Raw genomic sequence first — 24,081 nt, forward strand, 5'->3', positions numbered from 1 at the left:
TCTACTCCTCTCCCCACTTCCATTCTGAGCAACAGGGACAGACTCTGTGCCAGAGACCTGTACCCCATGGCTTACCCCTGGTAAGTCCCCCCCCCCCCCCCCCCCCCAACAGTATCCAAAGCGGTATACTTGTTACTAAGGGGAACAACCACAGGGGATCCTGTACTGACTGCTTCCTCCCAGCCCCTCTCACCGTCACCCATCTATCTTTATTCTTCGGAGTAACTACATCCCTGAAGCTTCTATCTATGACCACCTCTGCCTCCCGAATTATCCGAAGTTCATCCAGCTCCAGCTCCCTGAGGAGCTGGAGATGGGTGCACTTCCCACAGATTAAATCAGCAGGGACACTGACAGCGTCCCTCACCTCAAACATTCTGCACGAGGAACATTGCACTACCATCCCTGCCATCCCCTCTAGATAAAAAAAGAAAGAAAGAGCTTACCTGTTATTCACTCCCCTTCTCAGCAAGCACTCACTCAGCAACCTCTGCGCCCCGCACGATAACACGAAAATAAAAGAAAAACTACTTACCAGTCACCAGCCAATTCCTTACTTACAGGCTGTGACTTCACGGTTCAGCTTCTCCCTGCCCTCGAGCCTTCCTCTTGATCTTTACAGCGGTTGGTTTTTTTTGGTTAGAGGAGGGGGTAGGGACGGAAACACTGAAGAAGTGTTTCGGGTTTAAGTGCCACTTGACAACAGCTCCTCCACAAACCACCTTCAAGTTAGGGTGAGCACAACGGCGTATGCAAATATCCCCCCCAACAGCCAATCAGCAGTTCTGCTCTACTGCCCTCTGCTGGATCCTTGTCTTCACTTAAACAGCTAGGGTCTCTTGCTCAGGAACACCTTCAAGTTAGGGTGAGCACAATGGCGTATGCACATTTCCCCCGCAACTGCCAATCAGCAGCTCCGCTCTACTGCCCTCTGCTGGATCCTTGTCTTCACTTGAACAGCTAGGGTCTCTTGCTCAGGAACACCTTCAAGTTAGGGTGAGCACAACGGCGTGTGCAAATTTCCCCCTGCCATCCCCTCTAGATACACTCTGCTAAATGTGCATTTTGCCATTGAGAATGGTTACCACATAACCTTCAATGAGCAACCTTTCTCAGAATGCCCCTGAGGGATTTCCCTCAAAATATTTGATGAGCAAAATCCAATATCTTTTGGATCACCCAAGGCTGGAAATGTGAGTGTATGTTTCTCTGAATTTAATTTATTTAATGCTTTATTTGCTCTCAGAAGAACTTCCTCAACTTAGCATGTTTCATTATAGTACTCAGTCCCAGTACGTCCAAACTAGCATCAGGTCTAGTCTGAGTGCACAACCAGTTCGGCTGTCCAATCAAACTTGTGAATTAATCTATTTCTTCCTCAGCTGCAGGAATGTTTTTGTCAGGACATGGCCTGGCACCAGACATACCTAAAATGAGCCGTCAACCTGGTGAAGCTACATCACAAGGCTACTTGCACACCAAGCAGCGGAAGAAGCATGCAACAGACAGAGCAAAGTGATCCCACAACCAGTGGATCAGATCTAAGCTCTGAATGGTGATGGACAGCGAACTGGAGGAGGGGGCTTCACAAATATTCACATCCTCTATGATGGAGGAGTCCAGCACATCAGTGCAAAAAGACTAGACTAAAGCATTTGCAGCAATCTTCAGCCAGAAATGCTGAATGGATGATCCATCTCGGCCATCAAAGGTCTCCAGCATCACAGATGCCAGTCTTCAGTCAATTCGATTCACTCCACATGATATCAAGAAACGCCTGAAGGCACTGGATACTTCAAATCTATGGGCCCCGACAATATTCCAGCAATAGTACAGAAAACTTGTGCTCCAAAACTTGCCGCGCCCTAGCAAAGCTGTTCGAATACAGTTTCAACACAGGCATCTGTGTGGCAATGGGAAAAATTGCCCAGTTATGTCCTGTACAGAAAAAGACTCAACCAATTACGCCCCATCAGTATACTGGCAATCATTAGTAAAGTGATGGAATGGGTCATCAACAGTGCTATCAAGCGGCATTTATCTGCTCATTGACACTCAGCTTGGGTACCACCAGGGTCACTCGGCTCCTGACCTCATTACAGCCTTGGTTCAAACACGGGCGGCACGGTGGCATAGTGGTTAGCACTGCTGCCTCACAGTGCCAAGGACTCGCGTTCAATTTCAACCTCAAGTGATTGTATGGAGTTTGCACGTTCTGCTGTGTCCATGCGGGTTTCCTCTGGGTGCTCCAATTTGCTCCCATAGTCCAAAAATGTGCCGGTTGGGTGGATTGGGCATACTAAATTGCCCCTTGGTTCCAAAAAGGTTCGGTGGGGTTACATGGTTACGGGGATAGGGTGGTGTGAGGGACAAGGTAGGGTGCTCTTTCCAAGGGTCAGTACAGACTCGATGGGCCGAAAAGTCTCTTTCTGCACTGTAGGGATTCTATTCTAATGGCCGAAGAGCTGAACGCCAGAGGTGAGATGAGAGCAACTTCCCTTGAAATCAAAGCAGCTTTTGACTGAGTACGGCATAAAGGCGTACCAGTAAAACTTGAGCCAATGGAAATCAGGTAAAAAAACTCTCCGCAGGTTGGAGTCATGCCTAGCACAAAGGAAGATGGTTGTGGTTTTTAGAGGTCAATCATCTCAGTTCCAGGACATCACTGCAGGGGTCCTTCAAGTTAGTGTCTGAGGCCGAACCATCTTCAGCTGCTTCATCAATGACCTTCCTTCCATCATAAGGTAAGATGTGGGGATGTTCACTGTTGATTGTACAATGTTTAGCACCATCCATGACGCCTTAGATACTTTGTAGTTCAAGTCCAAATGCAGCAAGTCTTTGACAATATCCAGACTTGGACTGACAAGTGGCAAATAACATTCTCGTCACATAAGTGCCACGTAATGACCATCTACAACGAGAGAATCTAACCAACGCCCTTTGACATTCAATGGCATTACCATCTCAGACTCCCTCACAATCAACATCCAGGGGGGGGTTACCATTGACCAGAAACTGAACTGGACTAGCCATATTAATAACGTGGCTACAAGAGTGGGTCAGAGTCTAGGAATCCTGCAGTGAGTAACTCACCTCTCGATTTCACAAAGCCTGTTCATCATCTACAAGTCAGATATGATGGAATACTCTCCACTTGCCCTGATGAATGCAGCTCCAACAATACTCAAGACGTTTGACACCATCCAGGACAAAGCAGTCCACTTGATTGGCACCCCATCCACAAACATTCACTCCCTCCACCAATGCATAGTGGCAGCAGTGTGTACTATCAATAAAAGCACTGCAGGAACTCACCAAGGCTCCTGAGAAAGCATCCTCCAATCCCACAACCACTAACATCTGGAAGGCTAAGGGTAGCAGTAATTTTACAGAATGGCAATCAAACAGTTAAAGAGTAGATTTCTCGAGGGTAATTGGTACTGATTATATATCTACTGAATCTGAACTGGTAATATAAAGTGAAGAGGTATTTTACACATATGTTGGGAAATTACGAGGAGCAGGTTATGACAGATAAAGAGCTGTGAACGAAGTGATACTGAAGTACAGGATATAGTTATTTGTCCCAAAGGGCGACCAGAAGTTGACACTAGAGTAACATTTATGGCAGTAGGTGTCAGTGAATGGAAAGGTGCCACCATTATAGAGAGAGCAGGAAAAGTCACCGGCAAATGCAAATATTGGCTAAATTGGCAGCAGACACACAAGGGTGGAGGTGTTGACCTTGGGTAGGGTGCTCTTTCCAAGCGCCAGTGCAGACTCGATGGGCCGAATGGCCTCCTTCTGCACTGTAAATTCTATGATAATCTATGAAACATCACCACCTGGAAGCTCCCCTCCAAGTCATTCAACATCCTGATTTGGAAATAGATCACCATTTCTTCAGTCATTGGGTTGAAGTCCTGAAACTCCCTCCCTAACAGGCTGCCCCTAGACTGCAGCGGTTCAAGGTAGCAGCTCAACACCACTTTCTCATGGGCAATTACGGATGGGCAATAAATGCTGGCCTGACCAGTGACACCTACATCCCAAGAATGAATTTTTTAAAGCTGCGCAATCTTTCCCTCCTACGATCAGAGACCCTTCACAAGTCAGTGATCTTTTCAGAGAGTCAGAGCTACTGATTTAGCACAGTGGGTAAAACAGCTGACTTGTAATGCAGAACAAGACCAGCAGCGCGGGTTCAATTCCCGTACCGGCCTCCCCGAACAGGTGCCAGAATGTGGCGACCTGGGGCTTTTCACAGTAACTTCATTGAAGCCTACTTGTGACAATAAGCAATTATTATTCTTACTTTGCAGGCCGGTAACTGTCTAGGGTCGGTCCGCTTTTAGAACTCAATGCTTTTGCAGGCCATCTATATATATTTTTTAATAAACATTTTATTGAGGTATTTTTGGTATAGTGACAACAGCAAAATAAACAATATACATGAAACCATAAACATAGTGCAAAAGCCATTTACCTCCGTACAGGTCTCACCCTTATTGACCCCCTACTCTAATCTAAACTAACCCCCCCCCCTCCCCCAAATCTGCTGACGATTAATTTCCCGCAAAGAGGTCGATGAACGGTTGCCACCTCCGGGTGAATCCTAACAGTGACCCTTCTCAAGGCAAACTTGATTTTCTCCAAACAAAGAAAGTTAGCCATGTCCGATAGCCAGGTCTCCGACTTCGGGGGCTTTGAGTCCTTCCATGATAATAGTATCCGTCTCCGGGCTACCAGGGAAGTAAAGGCCAGAACGTCTGCCTCTTTCTCCTCCTGGATTCCCGGGACTTCTGACACCCCGAAAATCACTACCTCTGGACTCAGCGCCACCCTTGTTTTTAACACCATGGACATGACGTCCACAAACCCCTGCCAAAATCCCCTAAGATTTGGACATATCCAAAACATGTGGACATGATTCGCCGGTCCTCCCGCACATTTTGCGCACCTGTCCTCCACCCCAAAGAATCTGCACATCCGGGCCACTGTCATGTCAGCCCGGTGAACAACCTTAAATTGGATCAGGCTGAGCCTGGCACATGTTGCAGACGTGTTGACTCTACTCAACGCGTCTGCCCATAGACCATCCTCTATCTCACCTCCCAGCTCCTCCTCCCACTTGCGCTTTAGCTCCTCGGTCTGCAACTCCTCCGACCCCATAAGCTCCATATAAATGTCCGAGACGCTCCCTTCTCCTACCCACCCTCTGGAAACTACCCTGTCCTGAATCCCCTTTAGCAGTAGGAGCGGGAAGGTTGACACCTGTTTACGAAGGAAGTCCCGCACCTGCAGATACCGGAATTTGTTTCCCCTCGCCAACCCAAACATTTCCTCCAACGCCCTCAGACTCGGAAAGCTCCCCTCTATGAACATATCCCCCATCCTCTCAATCCCAGCTCTCCGCCGTAACCAGAACCCCCCCGTCCATGCTCCCCAGGGCAAACCGGTGATTATCACAGATTGGGGCCCAGACCGATGCTCCCACTGCTCCCACATGCCGCCTCCACTGGCCCCAAACTCTCAGGGCCGCCACCACCACTGGACTGGTGGAGTACCGCGCCGGCAGGAGCGGCAGAGGCGCAGTTACCAACGCCCCCAAACTGGTGCCTTTACATGATGCCGCTCCATATGCACCCATGCCAACCTCTCCCCCACCACCCACTTCCTGATCATGGCTAGATGAGCCACCCAGTAATAGTTGCTAAAACTTGGCAGCGCCAGCCCGCCCTCTCCACGACTCCGCTCAAGCATTACCTTCTTTACTCGCAGGGTCTCAGGCCATCGACATTAATACCTCATTTTGCCAATTCTTGGCCATGATAGAACTGCCCCTTAGCGTCCATGGATGTGGTTAGGTGGGGTTGCAGGATGAGGCAGGGGCTCTTTCAGAGAGTTGGTGTGCACTCGCTGGGCTGAATGGCCTCCTTTTGCACCGTAGGGTTCTATGGTTAATATAATAATGCCCCAGTTGTGTAAACCGCAAATGTAAAGATTTCCCCAAAACAACTGTCTTATTGTGCTCCGTTTCCAATTTAATTTGAGCCGGTTTCATAGATGGCTTCCTTAACAGCAAAGGTATTTCAGTGGACACTACCCTTGTGCTGATAAAATGGTTTACTCCTCCAGCTAGAGAATCACACTCTCTTTAGTGATTTTAACATGCTACTGTTCCCAGATCTGAAGTACAACTTTTATATTCCCCAACCGTCTTTACTATTCAGGGAATCCAGGTAGCACTTTAGCCAATCCACTCCTTTTACCATGGAAGTACATCCGCCATCTAATGGAACCTGCCATGAGAACACCCATTACTAGACTAAAGCTTCTGACGACCAGTACAATTCTCTGTGACTGATCAGTATCCTCCCCTCCCCATGCTTCCAAACCTTCAATTTCAGGTGTCATTTTAGAAACCCTGTTATTGCTTTTCAGGTAATTCATCACCTAATGGTATTTCCAGCCACATCTGGAGCACCTGTTAACCATTCTTTGGTTATTCCTGGGGGGTTTTCTCCTGCCATAGTTACCTACCATCTGTCGATTACAAAAAGGATCTCTATCCTCGTTTCTTTTGCTTGTGTTTCTTCTTTCATATCGATACTTCTGCCCACATCTAAATGATCTTGAAATGCTCTAGCATCTAATCCGCCATCTTTTGTGTTATTGCTGAATGTTCTATTGAGCTATAGAATTCCTACAGGGCAGGAGGCGGCCATTCGGCCCATTGGGTCTGCACCAACCCTCTGAAAGAGCACCCTACCTAGGCCAGCGCCCCTGCCCTATCTCCATAACCCCACCCAACCTGCATATCTTTAGACACTAAGGGCCAATTTAATATGGCCAATCCACCTAACCTGCACATCTTTGGACTGAGAGAGGAAACCGAAGCACCCAGAGGAAACCCACACGGACACAGGGAGAACGTGCAAACTCCACACAGACGGTCTCCCCAAGGTCCCTGGCGCTGTGAGGCAGCAGTGATAACCATATTCCCCGAAATTGTTCTTTAAAGCTTCATATTTCAAGTGATTTCTGTGAGGTAAGTTTTTCTAAAAACACTTACCTTCACAGGACCAGGCCTTTGGATTTCGGCGGGAGCGGTGCGCAAGTGATTTCTGGGAGGTAAGTTTTTCCTTTAAAAACACTTACCTAGTCCCGTTTCTGTTCTTCTTTTCTGTTTTATTTTTTTTTTTAAATATAAGGCGGGAACCGGAAGTTCGACCCGCGGACTTCTGGGATGCCCCCCCCCCCCCCCCCCCCCCCCCCCAACACCAATAAATTCTGGTGGAGAGGAAACCCGAGACACACGTGTAGTGTCTCCCACCCACCCTCCTCCTCTAACCTAATAATAAGATCCATTGGTGTGAGGCTAACCTAATAATAAGATCCATTGGTGTGAGGTAAGTGCCATATTATATTATTATTATTAGCATTATTATATTATATTATTAGCATTGCGCAGGTCAAGGAGACACAGCCTGAGTGACAGAGATACAGACAGTGAGAATTTGGTAGTTTAGTGCAGTGAGGTAACCAGGAAAGGTAAGTGGTTAATCTAATTGTGCTGTTTTTCAGTTAAAAGTGCAGTGTAGATTAGTGTCTGATTGGCTGAAGCTGCCCCCACCATAAACTTAAATTAAACTAATTAATTAATTAGTGATGGCTGGTCAGGTGATGTGCTTGAGCTGCTTGATGTGGGAGCTGGCAGATCCCATTGCGAGCTGCAGCGACCACATCTGCAGTAAGTGTTGGCTGCTCGAAGAGCTCCGGCTCAGAGTTGATGAGCTGGAGTCTGAGCTTCAAACACTGAGGCACATCCGGGAGGGGGAGACTTACCTGGACACTGTGTTTCAGGAGGCAGTCACACCTGTCAGAGTAAGTAGTTTAAATCCTGCCAGTGGCCAGGGACAGCAGGGTGTGACTGCAAGTCAGGCAGGTAAAGGGAACCAGCAGTCAGGAACTCAGGAGCCTCAGCCCTTGACTCTGTCCTACAGGTATGAGGCACTTGCTCCATGTGTGGATGGCAAACAGGGTTGCCGGAAGGATGAGTCAGCTGACCAAGGCACCATGGTTCAGCAGGCCATTCAAGGGGAGGGAGTAAATAAGCAATTTGTAGTTGTAGGGGATTCTATTATCAGGGGGATAGATAGTATCCTTTGTGAGCAGGATAAAGAGTCCCACATGGTATGTTGCCTGCCCGGTGCTAGGGTGCGGGACATCTCTGACTGGCTTGAAAGGATACTGGAGGGAGGGGGAGGATCCAGTTGTTGTGGTCCATGTTGGTACCAACATCATAGGCAAGTCTAGGAAAGAGGACCTGTTTAGAGATTATAAAGAGCTAGGATTCAAATTAAAAAACAGGTCCTCAAGGGTCATAATCTCCGGATTACTGCCCGAGCCACGGGCAAATTGGCATAGGGAGGCAAGAATAAAGGAAGTTAACACGTGGCTGAAAGAGTGGTGTGGGAATGAGGGGTTCCTTTTCATGGGACACTGGCATCAGTTTTGGGACAGGGGGGACCTATACCGTTGGGATGGTCAACACCTGAACCAAGCTGGGACCAGTGTTCTGGCGAAAAGAGTAAATAGGGTGGTCAATAGGACTTTAAACTAAAGATTGGGGGGGGAAGGGAAAGTCAGGGAACCAAGAGGTGAAGTAATCAGCGGGGAGCGTAGCTGCTTAGGAATACAAAAAAACACGAACAGACAAAACTCAAGAGTGGTTACGATTGTCCCCATCCCACAAAATATGACACAGTGTATGGAAAGGCTCAGTAAACCAAGGTCCACCACACTAAGAAAACAAAAAGGGACGGTCAATAGAGAATTAAAGGTGCTATATTTAAATGCGCGCAGCGTACGGAACAAGGTAGATGAGCTTGTGGCCCAGGTTGTGACTGGCAGGTATGATGTGGTAGGCATCACAGAGACATGGTTGCAGGGGGTTCAGGACTGGCATTTAAACATCCAGGGATTCACAACCTATCGAAAAGACAGAGAGGTGGGCAGAGGGGGCGGGGTTGCCTTGTTAATTAGGAATGAAATTAAATCAATAGCACTAAACGACATAGGGTCAGATGATGTGGAGTAGAGTTGAGGAACCACAAAGGCAAAAAAACCATAATGGGAGTTGTGTACAGGCCTCCTAACAGTGGTCAGGACCGGGGGCACAAAATGCACCACGAAATAGAAACTGCATGTCAGAAAGGCAAGGTCACAGTGATCATGGGGGACTTCAATATGCAGGTGGACTGGGTAAATAATGCTGCCAGTGGACCCAAGGAAAGGGAATTCATTGAATGTTTACAGGAGAGCTTTTTGGAACAGCTTGTGATGGAGCCCACGAGGGAACAGGCCATTCTGGACTTAGTGTTATGTAATAAGCCAGACTTGATTAAAGATCTTAAAGTAAGGGAGCACTTAGGAGGCAGTGATCATAATATGGTCGAATTCAATCTCCAATTTGAAAGAAAGAAGGTAGAATCAGATGTAAAGGTGTTACAGTTAAATAAAGGTAACTACAGGGGCATGAGGGAGGAACTGACGAAAATCGACTGGGAGCAGAGCCTAGTGGGAAAGACAGTAGAACAGCAATGGCAGGAGTTTCTGGGAGTAATTGAGGACACAGTACAGAGGTTCATCCCAAAGAAAAGAAAGGTTATCAGAGGGGGGATTAGGTAGCCATGGCTGACAAAGGAAGTTAGGGAATGCATCAAAGCAAAAGAGAAAGCCTATAATGTGGCAAAGAGTAGTGGGAAGTCAGAAGATTGGGAAGACTACAAAAACAAACAGAGGATAACAAAGAGAGAAATAAGGAAAGAGAGGATCAAATTTGAAGGTAGGCTAGCCAGTAACATTAGGAATGATAGTAAAAGTTTCTTTAAATACATTAAAAACAAACGGGAGGCAAAAGTTGACATTGGGCCGCTCCAAAATGACGCTGGTAATTTTGTAATGGGAGACAAGGAAATAGCTGAGGAACTGAATAAGTACTTTGCGTCAGTCTTCACAGTAGAAGACATGAGTAATATCCCAACAATCCCGGAGAGTCAGGGGGCAGAGTTGAATATGGTAGCCATCACAAAGGAGAAAGTGCTAGAGAAACTAAGAGGTCTAAAAATTGATAAATCTCCGGGCCCAGATGGGCTACATCCTAGAGTTCTAAAGGAGATAGCTGAAGAAATAGTGGAGGCGTTAGTTATGATCTTTCAAAAGTCACTGGAGTCAGGGAAAGTCCCAGAGGATTGGAAAATCGCTGTTGTAACCCCCCTGTTCAAGAAGGGAACAAGGAAAAAGATGGAAAATTATAGGCCAATTAGCCTAACCTCGGTTGTTGGCAAGATTCTAGAATCCATTGTTAAGGATGAGATTTCTAGACTTCCGGGTGCGGCGATGACCAGCTGAGTCGCACGTTTCAGCACCTCCCGTTGGAACGGACTTTTGGGCTCTTATTAGGAGCCCCAACGGCAATTTTTGACGGCTAAAACCATTGTGCGGTGAAATAGAAGGGAATCCCCCCGGATATATATGGAGAAAGGAGAGAGTAGTGGCTGGATTGCAGAGGATCCTCAGGAGCAGCGGCAAGGAAGGGAAGCACGAAGCAAGATGGCGGCGGAAGGAGGCCGTTCGGTGTGGGGCCCGGAACAGCAAGAGTTCCTGCGGTGCTGTGTGGAGGAGCTGAAGGAGGTGTTGGCCCCGATGCTACAGGCGATTGAAGGGCTAAAGGAGGCACAGAAGACCCAGGAGTTGGAGCTTCGTGATGTGAAGGCAAAGGCACATATCTCCTTTAGAACTCTAGGATGTAGCCCATCTGGGCCCGGAGATTTATCAATTTTTAGACCTCTTAGTTTCTCTAGCACTTTCTCCTTTGTGATGGCTACCATATTCAACTCTGCCCCCTGACTCTCCGGGATTGTTGGGATATTACTCATGTCTTCTACTGTGAAGACTGACGCAAAGTACTTATTCAGTTCCTCAGCTATTTCCTTGTCTCCCATTACAAAATCACCACAGGGCCTGGTGGTGAAGACAGACGCACGAGGCACTGCATAAAAGGTGTGTAGAGAAGCTGGAAGCCCTGGAGAATAACTCGAGGAGGAAGAACTTAAGAGTTTCGGGTCTTCCCGAAGGTGCAGAGGGGGCGGACGTCAGGGCATATGTGAGCACATTGCTTCACTCGTTAATGGGACCGGAGGCCCCGGCGGGCCCCTTGGAAGTGGAGGGAGCATATAGAGTCCTTGCACGAAGACCAAAGGCAGGAGAAATACCTCGAGCCATAGTGGTGAGGTTTCACCACTATAAGGACAGGGAGGTGGTCCTGAGATGGGTGAAAAAGACACGGAGCTGCAGGTGGGAGAATGCGGTGATCCGCGTCGCGTGTACCAGGATTGGAGTGCGGAGGTGGCGAGAAGGAGGGCGAGTTTCAATCGGGCCAAGGCGGTGCTACATAGAAAGAAAGTTAAATTTGGAATGCTGCAGCCAGCGAGACTGTGGGTTACACACCAAGGGACACATCACTACTTCGAGACGGCAGAAGAGACGTGGACATTTATTGTAGAGGAGAAGTTGGACTACACTGGAGAGAGAAAGAGTTTCTGTAATAAAGTAGTGGGGGGATTGTATGGGACACATGTAATAGTTGTTTGTTTATTAGTTATTTATACTGGTGTGTGGGACTTTATTGTCTTGGAGAGTTATCATTTTGTTGTTGGCAGTTGCCGTTTAGTTAATATATTATTTATGTGTTTAAAAAACGGTCATTATTATTTATATTGTTTTAAAGTTGTAAAAAGGGGAAAATCCTGTACTGTTCTTGTTTGACCGAAAAAAATTTGAATAAAATATATTTTTTTCAAAAAAGGATGAGATTTCTAAATTCTTGGAAGTGCAGGGTCGGATTAGGACAAGTCAGCATGGATTTAGTAAGGGGAGGTCGTGCCTGACAAACCTGTTAGAGTTCTTTGAAGAGATAACAAATAGGTTAGACCAAGGAGAGCCAATGGATGTTATCTATCTTGACTTCCAAAAAGCCTTTGATAAGGTGCCTCACGGGAGACTGCTGAGTAAAATAAGGGCCCATGGTATTCGAGGCAAGATACTAACATGGATTGACGATTGGCTGTCAGGCAGAGAGTTGGGATAAAAGGTTCTTTTTCGGAATGGCAACCGGTGACGAGTGGTGTCCCGCAGGGTTCAGTGTTGGGGCCACAGCTGTTCCCTTTATATATTAACGATCTAGATGACGGGACTGGGGGCATTCTGGCTAAGTTTGCCGATGATACAAAGATAGGTGGAGGGGCAGGTAGTATGGAGGAGGTGGGGAGGCTGCAGAAAGATTTAGACAGTTTAAGGAGAGTGGTCCAAGAAATGGCTGATGAAATTCAACATGGGCAAGTGCGAGGTCTTGCACTTTGGAAAAAAGAATAGAGGCATGGACTATTTTCTAAACGGTGACAAAATTCATAATGCTGAAGTGCAAAGGGACTTGGGAGTCCTAGTCCAGGATTCTCTAAAGGTAAACTTGCAGGTTGAGTCCGTAATTAAGAAAGCAAATGCAGTGTTGTAATTCATCTCAAGAGGCTTGGAATATAAAAGCAGGGATGTACTTCTGAAGCTTTATAAAGCATTAGTTAGGCCCCATTTAGAATACTGTGAGCAATTTTGGGCCCCACACCTCAGGAAGGACATACTGGCACTGGAGCGGGTCCAGCGGAGATTCACACGGATGATCCCAGGAATGGTAGGCCTAACATATGATGAACGTCTGAGGATCCTGGGATTATATTCATTGGAGTTTAGGAGGTTGAGGGGAGATCTAATAGAAACTTACAAGATAATGAATGGCTTAGATAGGGTGGACGTAGTGAAGTTATTTCCATTAGCAGGGGAGACTAGGACCTGGGGGCACAGCCTTAGAATAAAAGGGAGTCACCACAGAGATGAGGAGAAATTTCTTCAGCCAGAGAGTGGTGGGTCTGTGGAATTCATTGCCACAGAGGGCGGTGGAGGCCGGGACGTTGAGTGTCTTTAAGACAGAAGTTGATAAATTCTTGATTTCTCGAGGAATTAAGGGCTATGGAGAGAGAGCGGGTAAATGGAGTTGAAATCAGCCATGATTGAATGGTGGAGTGGACTCGATGGGCCGAATGGCCTTACTTCCGCTCCTATGTCTTATGGTCTTATATTCCTGCTCCAAATGCATACTTCTTTCTGAAAATCTAACTCCAATCAAGACCAGGAGCCTAACCATGTCCAAACACAATCCAACAATTTGAAAGCAAGCACTGAATTCGGAATCTCCAAACAAATGTCTGTGATCTGTTATGTAACCTCTTAAAATCAATGATATCTACTTCTAAAGAATAACCATCCATCCTTCAAAATTTATCAAAATCTGACCATGCCTCATAGGTACACAAACCTTCTTATAAATTTTGTCCATAAATTTTAAGAGTTTAACCAAACCTTTCTCAGTGCCTAAATTATGAGCCTCTCGCTCTGAAAATGCTTTGCACCTGACCCCACTTCTATTGGAAAGTGAAGGTCCAAAGCCACACATACCTTGCTTTTCCTTTGGTAAGGACATAACCTCTGTCCAAATATCCACTTCATTCTTCCATTAGCCATAAGGTTCAGCTTCACAGAATAACAATGGAAAGTCATAACCTGATACTTTCACACTTGGTTCCAGCCATTCTTCTCCAACAAAGCTCCAATTACAATCTTGTGTCTGCAAATATGCCTTAGTTTCCAATCTTCACCTTTAAGCCAACCACTCTTTGATACCAATGTTAATTGAATCCAAACCAGTTGAAGTCAAAATCAACACACAAGCTTTTCTTTACATAGTTTATTGACTTTGTTTGGTCTTCTTTCCCTAATGTCCCAGCTATCCCCTACTTGTATGTCCAAAGTAAGCAAAATCAGCATAGTCTCAGATGACCATAGGCTGTTTTCCCCTTTGAGGGGGAGAACTTTTAAAAAAATATAAATTTAGAGTACCCAATTCTTTTTTTTCTAATTAAGGGGCAATTTAGTCTGGCCAATTCACCTAACCTGCACATCTTTGGGTTGTAGGGGTGAGGCCCACACAAATACGGGGAGAACGTGCAAACTCCACAGAGACAGTGACCAGGGCCCGGGATCGAACCCGGGTCCTCAGAGGGGGAGAACTGACTGGTGATGACTTAACCGGAGGATCACCAAACCTCAGGCAACGGGCAAGGTTGAGAAGGCAGGGCCTTCGTGAATAACCTCAACCCATACTGGAATTGAACCTGCCCTGTTGGTTTTATTCTGCATCACAAACCAACCGTCCAGCCAACGGAACTAAACCGGCCCCGGTGTGTCCAAAGTACTTAATTAAACACTGCCCTTCATTGTGTACCTAACAATATAATTAACATCCATATGCAAAAATATTTCTCCACATCTTCTCACAAATAGATATGTATGGGCAGCTCAGAGGCGCAGTGGTTAGCACAGCTGCCTCGCGTGCCGACGTTCCAGGTTCGATCCCGGTTCTAGGTCACTGTCCGTGTGGAGTTCGCACATTCTCCCCGTGTTTGCGTGGGTTTCACCCCCACAATTCAAAGATGTGAAGGCTAGGTGGATTGGCCATGCTAAATTGCCCCTTAATTGGAAAAAATGAATTGGGTACTCAAAATTTATTTAAAAAAAGAAAAGATTATTTTCCAATTCCAGCAGATTACCCAATTCATTTTTTCCAATTAAATTGCAATTTAGCATAGCCAATCCACCTAGCCTGCACATCTTTAGGGTTGTGGGGACAAAGGCTACGCAAACACGCGGAGAATGTGCAAACACCACACGGACTGTGACCCAGAGCCGGGATCAAACCTGGGACCTCAGCCCCATGAGGCAGCAGTGCTAACCACTGCACCACCGTGCTGCCCGGGTACTCTTAACTTTATTTAAAAAAACAAAAGGATATGTCTTCTTTGCAATTACCTTACCAAACCCATTCAAAGATCACTTTTCGGACACCCCTCAGACTTGTTTATTCTAGAGAGAAATTGTCACTGTTCCGTCGTTCCTGCTATGTATAAAGTATCAGCTCTGGAATAATCTGTGTAAATCTTTTTGGAACTCTTATCCAGTGCCTATTGTTCATTTTTATAATATGGAGACAAGAACTATGTACAATGCCCCAAGTATGGTCAACCGTTCAATACAAGTTTGACACAAATTCTATTGTTCTGGAAAATCAGCTGAGTGTTTGATTTGTTTTTTTATTGCCTTCGTAACTTAAGACAAAATTATCTGAGTTGTCCCAAGGATGGGTCAAACAGAGGTATTATACTCTCAGAATTATACCTACATTTCAACCAACATCCCAGACACCTACATCACCTTCCATGAGTATGTAATAATAATCTTGATTGTCACAAGTAGGTTTGCATTAACACTGCAATAAAGTTAGTGTAAAGCCCCTCGTCGCCACATTCGGGCGCCTGTTCGGGTACACTGAGGGAGAATTAAGAATGTCCAATTCACCTAACAGCATGTCTTTCGGGACTTGTGGGAGGAAACCGGAGCACCCGGAGGAAACCCACACAGACACGGGAGAACGTGCAGACTCTGCAGACAGTGACCCAAGCTGGGAATCGAACCTGGGACCCTAGCGCTGTGAAGTAACAGTGCTGCCTATCCCACCAGAGGCGAGACCCACTAGAAGTGGTAGCAGCACAGTGGTATACAGTCCTGCAATACCACCTTCAAATTATTTTCCAAGTCGCACGTCATCCTGACTGAAATATAGCGTTGTTCCTTCACTGTCGCTGGGTCAAAATCCTGGAAATCACACCCGAATATCACATGGACTGCAGCAATTCAAGAAGGCAGCTAACCACCTCAAGAAAAATTAGGGATGGGCAATAAATGCTGGCCTTGCCAGCAACACGCACATCCCAAAAACAAATGGAAAAGTCACGGGGTGTGGGTGAGTGAGTGATGACGACCAATTCAACAATTAACAGGAGTACGGCTTCATAACATTCATAATCATAGATCATAGAATTTACAGTGCAGGAGGCCATTCAGCCCATTGAGTCTGCGCCGGCCCATGGAAAGATCACCCAATCCAAGCCCACACTTCCACCCCTAGCCCCATAACCTAGTATCCCCATCTAACCTTTTTGGACACCAAGGGCAATTTAGCACGGCCAATCCATATAACCTGCACATCTTTGGACAGTGGGAGGAAATCGGAGCACACGGAGGAAACCCATGCAGACACGGGGGGAACGTGCAGAGTCCGCACAGACAGTGACCCAAGCCGGGAATCTACCCTGGGACCATGGAGCTGTGAAGCAACTGTGCTAACCACTGTGCTATCGTGACGCCCTGATGGGGGAACCCAGCACTACAGGGCAATAGGCAAGTTGGTCACCATCTTCAGCCAGAAGTGTCGAGTGGATGATCCAGCTCAACCTACTCCTTAGGTCCCCAGAATCAGAGATACCAATCTTTAACCAACTTGATTCATTCCAAGTGATATTAGAACAGTTGAGTTCACTGGCTACATCGAAGGCAATGGACCCCAACATCATCACACCTACAGTACTTAAGACTTGTGCTACAAGACTACCTCCAACCCTAGCCTTGCTGTTCAAATACAGTGATAACACTGGCATATAATCAACATTGTGGAAAATTGCCTTGATTATGTCCTGTCCACAAAAGAAATCCAAACAAATTTTTTAAAAATTCTTTCACAGTATGTAGTCATCGCTGGCGAGGTCAGCATTTTCATTGCCGTTGCTCTCGAGATGGTGGTGGTGAGCCATCTTCTCAAACCGCTGCAGTCCACGTGGCATAGGGATGCAATAGCATAGGGATGCATTGTCACTGAACTAACAATTCAGAATTCAGGGTAATGCTCTAGGGACCAGAGTTTGAATCCAACCATGGCAGATAGTGCAATTTTAATTCAATAAAAATTTGGAATTAAAAGTCTAATGATGCCCATGAAACCATTGTTGATTGACCTGAAAACCCATCTGGTTCACTACCTTCCTTTAGGGAAGGAAATCTGCTGTTCTTACCTGGCTTGGTCTACATATGACTCCAGTAATGTGGTTGACACCACAAATGTCCCCTGAAATGGTCAAGCAAGCCACTCAGTTTAGGGCAATTAGGGATGGGTAACAAATGCAGGCCAAGCCAGCGACGCCCACATCCTATGGACAAATTTAAAAAAGGTACACCCACAGTGCGGTAAGCAAGGGAGAATGAATGCCCCATCAGTCTACTCTCCATCATCAGCAAAGTAATAGGTATTGGTCACAGTGCTATTGTCATGTGAGAGTATCTTTAAGACATGGCTGTTTATAAATGGGTGTGTATATAAATATCTGTAGTGAGAGTACCTTTAAGAAATGGGTGTTTATTACTACAATGATGTCAGAGAGTGAGTGGAGCTGGGCTGTCTGTCAGCTTTTTACTTTCGCTTTAGGCTTTTTGCTGCAGGGTGGGTTTGGTTTCATTTTAGTTTTGGAGAAGCTGCAATCACAGCAGGATGTGTGTGAATCTCTGCAAGCTTATGAATGTCCATTTGCTGATTTCGACGTGGTAACTGTTCTCAGTAGTGAAGTTAAGCCTGATGTCTGTCTGTTAAAAGGTGTTTTTAAGTCTTATGGATGTTAAAAGGAAAGCTTAAAGAATTACTTAGTGTTGTAGTCTTTGGGGGTTGTATTTGAATTAATGGTTGCTAAGATGTTCACTGTATGTTTTAAAAAGGTTAACTTGAGTTCATAGAACATAGTTTTGTTTTAAACAATACCTTCCCATTTCTGCTGTACCACACCTGTAGAGTGGGCTGTGTGCTCCCCATACCACAATCTGTTAAAAGTTGTGGGTCAGGTGAACTCCATGATACACTTTGGGGTTCTCTAAACCCTGGCCCATAACAGCTATCAAGTGGCACTTACTCAGCAATAACCTGATGCTCAGTTTGGGTTTCACCAGGTCTTCGTCCAAACATGGACACAGCAGCTGAATGCCAGAGGCAGAAAGAGTCACTGCACTTTTTATCAAAGTAACATTTGACCAAGTATGACAGCAAAGAGTTTGAATAAAATTGAAGTCAATGGGAATCAGTGGGAAAGCTCTCCACTGTTATAGTCATACCTAGCACAAAGAAAAATGGTTGTGATTGTTGCAGGCCCTAGAGCGGCACGGTGGTGGTGGTGGTTAACACTGCTGCCTACGGTGCTGAGGACCCGGATTCAATCCCGGCCCCGGGTCACTGTGTGTGCAAGGAGTTTGCACATTCTCCCTGTGTCTGCGAGGGTTTCACCCCCACAACCCAAAAATGTGCAGGTTAGGTGGATTGGCCACGCTAAATTGCCCCTTAATTAGATAAACAAAGATTTGGGTACTCCAAATTTTTTTATTTTTTTTAAAATGTGATTGTTACAGGCTATCTTAGCCCCAGGGTATTGCTGCAGTCCACAGTGCAGTGTCCTAGGGTCAACCATCTTCAGCAAAGACCTCAACTGCAACACAAGGTCAGAAGTGTGGATGTTCACTGGTGTTCACTACCACTGGCAACTCCTCAGATATTGATGCAGTTTGTGTTTATATGCAGCAACATCTGGATAACATTTAGACTTGACTGGTAAGTATGAAGTGACAGGCAATGATCATCTCCAACAAGACAGTCTAACTGCCTTGACATTCAATGGCAGTCCCATCACTGAATACCCACCATCAACATCTTGAGAGTTAATATTGACCTGAAACTTAACTGGATGGGTCATATGAATACTACCAGTTAGTTCCACAAGTTGGTCAGAAGCATTGTGTTGATTGCCTCACCTCCTGACTCCAAAAGCCTTTCCACTACCTTCAAGGCACAAGTCAGGAGTGTGATTCTATATTTTCCACTTGCCTGGATGAGTGCAGCTGCAACAACACTCAAGTGCAATACCATCCAGGACAAAGCAGCCCACTGGACTGCTACCTCACCCACCACCTTACAAATTCAGCCTCTTCATCTCTTGCACACGGGGGTAGCAGCGTGTACCTATCTACAATCGCTGAGGCTCCTTCAACAGTTCCTTCCAAACTTGTGACCACTGTCACCTAAAAGGACAAGGACAGCAGCCGCTTGGGAACATCACCATCAGCAAGATCCCTCCCAAGTCCAAAAGACTGTTCCTTCACTGTAACTGGGTTAAAATTCTCTAACTCCCTGACTAAAGACATTGTTGGAATATATATCTGGACTGGAGCAGCTGACAAAAGGCGGCTCACCACCCTCCTTCTCAAGGGCCTTGCCATGAAGCTCATATTTCACAAAAGGATAAAGAAAATCTGAATGGTCTGAATGGTTGGAGTTACCTTTATTATAATTACCATTTTGAAGCAAGGACACAGAGAGGAGGAGCAGGGCTTTTCCATAACCCATGCTTTCAGACTATTCACAGCGATGCTACATTGAGCTGGAGATTTGGTCAAGTTGCAGCAACACCTAGAAATCTGCTGGAAGGAAAGGTCTCGGATTTGACACATAATTACACCTGCTTTTCAATCCTTATCTGGAGAGGTTTGCGTTTAGAATGACTCATTTAACAGCAGTAAGAGAGCGTACAAGGCAAGTTCCCAGGCCAATAAGAGCGACAGAACTCACTCAACACAATGTGTTTGAAACCAGCAGCACCTCAGAGTCTGACATTGGTTCACGCAGAGTCTGGGGTTTTAATGCATGCTCCATGGTTAATCACAGCCCTATGGAACTCTCCCAACTATTAAACCCTGATTTAACATGAATTGTTTATGAAATGCACTGATTTCACTCAGTAGTCACTTTGCTCCCAGTAAAGAAAGGTTGAATAAATCAAATTCCTCAGCCAATCACAGAGGAGAGTTAGGTAGCATCCTTTCGATAGGCTGGTCAGTTTATCATCAACATCAATAGATCTTTTTGTATCTGTGTGCAGGCAATCAGTAGTAGAAGTGATTGTGACTGGTTGTCCCAGTTAACTGGGGCTTTCAGAACACAAGAAATAGGAGGGGCGGCTCAGGAATTGAGCTTGCTTCATTATTCATTGTGATCGATTATTCGATAAGATGATGGCTGATTTTCCATGGTTCCTCTACTCAGTGGATAAGTAGCAAGCTGGCTTCAGAACAGAAGACAGAATAAGAGTTCAAACAGGCAGAAAGATGGGAAATGTCTCTACTGCTCACAATTTATAAAGATTTGGATTTGAAAATCAGAAGTAGGTTCAAAATCTGTGGAAGAGACCAAGTTGGGGATACAGTTAGCTAGGGGCAACTGGTTTAGCTCAGTGGGCTAGACAGCTGATTTGTGATGCAGAGCAAGGACAGCAGGGCAGGTTCAATTCCCGTACCAGCTGAGAATTCTGAATTCTCCCTCAGTGTACCCAAACAGGCGCCAGAATGTGGCTACTAGGGGCTTTTCACAGTAACTGCATTGCAGTGTTAATGTAAGCCTACTTGTGATAATAAAATATATTTATTTTATTTAACAGACAACATTAAGAAAAATTTCAGCATAGGCCTGTAATTAGTAAATACATTTCCATATTAATAAGCATGAGAGGGCTGCACGGTGGCGCAGTGGTTAGCATTGCTGCCTCAAGGCGCCGAGGACTCGGGTTCAGTCCCGGCCCCCTGTCCAAGTGGAGTTTGCATATTCTCCCCATGTCTGCGTGGGTTTCACCCCCACAACCCAAAGATGTGCAGGGTAGGTGGATTGGCCACGCTAAATTTCCCCTTAATTGGAAAAGAAAATGAATTGGCTACTCTAAATTAATTTTAAAAAGGAAGTGTTAAGTTTTACTAAAAGAGTTTGGCATATCACATTAACCCGTCTAAATCGTTTTTCAGACAGTGTCCTCCTCAGCCTGTCATTGATCTACATTATAAATAGCTGAGGCCGGCAGCACGGTGGTGCAGTGGTTAACGCTGCTGCCTCACGGCGCCGAGGTCCCAGGTTCGATCCCAGCTCTGGGTCACTGTCCGTGTGGAGTTTGCACATGGTGGGTTGGTCATATCTTTTTATTATAACAGTAAAAAATATATACAAGCCCAAAGGGAAAGGAAGGGGGGCAGTGGAGAGAGGGGAAAGGAGGGTGGTGGGGAGGGACGGAGTCGGGGTGTTGGCGGAGGAGGGGTGGCAACAGGACACTGCCTAGCTAAATTGCCCCTTAATTGCAAAAAATGAATTGGGTACTCTAAATTTTTTTTAAAAATTAAATAAATAGCCGAGGCCCCAGTTCTGATCCTGGTGGTTCCTCAACTAGTTACAGCATGCCAATTTGAAAACTGATCCAACCATTCCTAGTCTTTGTTTTCTGTCCATTACAACTCTCATGTGTTAACAATATATTGGCTCCCAATCTCATGAGTCCAAATGCTGCGTGTGTGGCACCTTGTTGAATACTTTTGAAAACCAAAATATACCACACCCCTATTGACCCTTTTTAGTTACAACTTCTAATAGATTTACCAAATGTGATTTGCCTTTCATAAAACCATGTTTAATCTGCCTAATCATCCAAGTGCCCTGTTAACTAACCTCTAATAATAGATTCTAGCACATTCCTGAATACGGAGCTCAGGCTCCTGGTTTCCTCTTTCCTTCCTTTCTTGATTAGCAGGGTTGTATTTTATACCTTCCAATCAAGGATTGTTCTAGAATCTATGGAATTCTGGAAGATCAAAACCAAGGTATCCATGATACTACTTACAGCCAACTCGTCGAACTCCAGGATGTAAGCTACCAGCTCCAGGGGATTTGTTCACTGGCGGTCACATTAATTTCTCCAGTATTATTTCTTTATTAATATTAATTACTTGAAGTTGTTCATTGGCATTAAACCCACGTTTGTCCACAACTCCAATGTGTGGCTTTCCATTACAGAAGCCATGTTGAGCAGATACAGGACAGAGTGATGAGTAAGGGTCCGGCTCTATCTTGCTGGGATTGTTTCCAAAGGGGTGATTTCTATATGGCTGTCATGAGTGAATTTGTACACAGTTCCAGACTCTCAAAAAAGGGGCAGCAAATACCTCACAAACTCCAGATTTGTCGAATGAGGAATAGAAATGCCCCGACCACCACACGGGCGTGTGGTGAGCAGAAGCAGGATCATGGGCAGACTTTCCATCCATCATCTCCAAAAACCAAGGACATTTAGGGCATAACATTGAATAAGTATTTAGATGTGCACTTGTGATGATAAGACATACAAGACTATGGGCCAAGTGTTGGAAAATGGGATTAGAATAGTTAGGTGATTGTTTTTGACCGACGCAGACACAATAGGACGAAGGGTCTTTTCTGTGCTGTAGACCTCTATGAACAATGGCATGGAAAAGACACAAACTGAGCCGGAGGGAACCACCATCTTGCAAGAAAAAAGTGGGACAGGACGGATCGGGAAGAGATACAGTGGCAGGTAATGTATCTGTCTAGACTAAGTATGAGCAGGGCATTTACCCCAGGCAGATCACAACAGAGCCTGAGCCTCTCCTCACTCAATGGGCATATGAACACATTTTTGAGTGGGATTGGCGTTTCTTTCGCTTGCACACACAGCAACAGTGACGTCAATTCAAACACCCCACTGCAGTCCTGCTACAGACCAGTTAACAAAGCAGAGACTGGGAAGGTCACAGGGGATCTTTTGCTCTCCACCACTCAGCAACACACTGACATTACCATGACTCGGCGTGAGTAGGAACAGACATATGTGCATGTCCCTCATATGTCTCCTCATTACAAGCTACCGTGCATTTAAATCGAGGCTAAACAGCTGCATTGAAAACCTCAATACATCTTTTGTTATTACCTGCTTGTCACTTAACTAACCTTGCAAGTGCCAGGATTTCTATAAACGTATCACTGCCAGGGGGTCACAATGATTACCGGACTTAAAAGTCCCCGATGACAGCAGGTTATTAGTTAATCATTGTGAACCAATGGATTTTAAAATCAAGTTTCACTGGTGACCAAAATTTGTTTTCTCATTGAAGTTTAGAATTAAATACTACTTACCACCAGCTCGACTCTTCTTATCTGCAAAAATATAAAACATGGAGCAATTAAAAAGAGGAACAAATTATATCAGCATTTTCAACACAGCAACAGTGTAAGTGTGTACAATCTCCAAAGCGAGTCAACTTAAACAGTAACAGCTTCTCAACCCATACAATTCAGGAATCTGTCCTCCCAAACCCAGGCTGGGTCTCAAGAGAGCACTGTGATCTATGCAAAACCAGGTAGCGGTATTGATTGATACAGGTCTTTCACTGGGGGGGTAGTGGCAGTAATTTGTGGATCCATCTCAGAAACCCAAATATTCGCAGCATGATGGCTGCACAATTTAAAACTGCAGCTTATCAGAGGAGACAGGCTGACAATGCGTGTATGTAAATGTTCAAAGTGGAGTGAATCAAATTGGCTTAAGATTGGCATCTGCGATGTTCGGGACCCCAAGTGGAGGCAGAGATAGATCATCCACTTGGCACTTCTGGCTGAAAATGGGTAACAAGAGCTTCAGCCTCATCTTCTGCACTGACATATTAGGTTACCTCATCATTTCAGATGGGGATATTTGAGGAGCCTCTTACTTCAGTAGGTTGCTTAATTGTCCACCACTATTTACTGTCTTCTTGAATGGCTGCAGTCCATGGAATGTAGGTACACCACAACTCTCCTGTTAGTAAGGGAGTTGCAGGATTTTGACCCAGTGATAGTGAAAGAACGGAAATATAGTTCCAAGTCAGGACGGTAAATAGTTTGGAGGTGATCTTCTAGGTGGTGTTCCCATGTATCTGCTGCCCCTGACCTGCGAGATGGTAGACAATGTGGGCTTGGAAGGTGCTGTCTCAGGAGCCTTTGTGAGTTTGTGCAGTGCATCTTGTAGATGGATTGGATTTGTTTATTGTCACGTGTACCGAGGTACAGTGAAAAGTATTTTTCTGCGAGAAGCTCAACAGATCATTAAATACATGGGAAGAAAAGGATAGAAAAGAAAATACATAATAGGGCAACACAACATATACAATGTA

At 45.5% G+C, this 24,081-nt stretch overlaps 1 protein-coding gene across 5 annotated transcripts in view; it reads right to left on the bottom strand.

Annotated features, from left to right (window-relative positions):
• med15 (mediator complex subunit 15) overlaps positions 1–24,081 on the bottom strand; it is a 226,421-nt gene that overhangs the window by 150,753 nt on the left and 51,587 nt on the right. For all 5 annotated transcript variants that reach the window (XM_072499563.1, XM_072499583.1, XM_072499591.1 and 2 more), the window contains exon 4: positions 23,066–23,086. In XM_072499563.1, coding sequence (XP_072355664.1) covers positions 23,066–23,086 — 21 coding nt within the window. The remainder of the gene's footprint in view (positions 1–23,065; positions 23,087–24,081) is intronic.

Source organism: Scyliorhinus torazame, chromosome 1 (assembly GCF_047496885.1).
Source record: "Scyliorhinus torazame isolate Kashiwa2021f chromosome 1, sScyTor2.1, whole genome shotgun sequence".
NCBI lineage: Eukaryota > Metazoa > Chordata > Chondrichthyes > Carcharhiniformes > Scyliorhinidae > Scyliorhinus > Scyliorhinus torazame.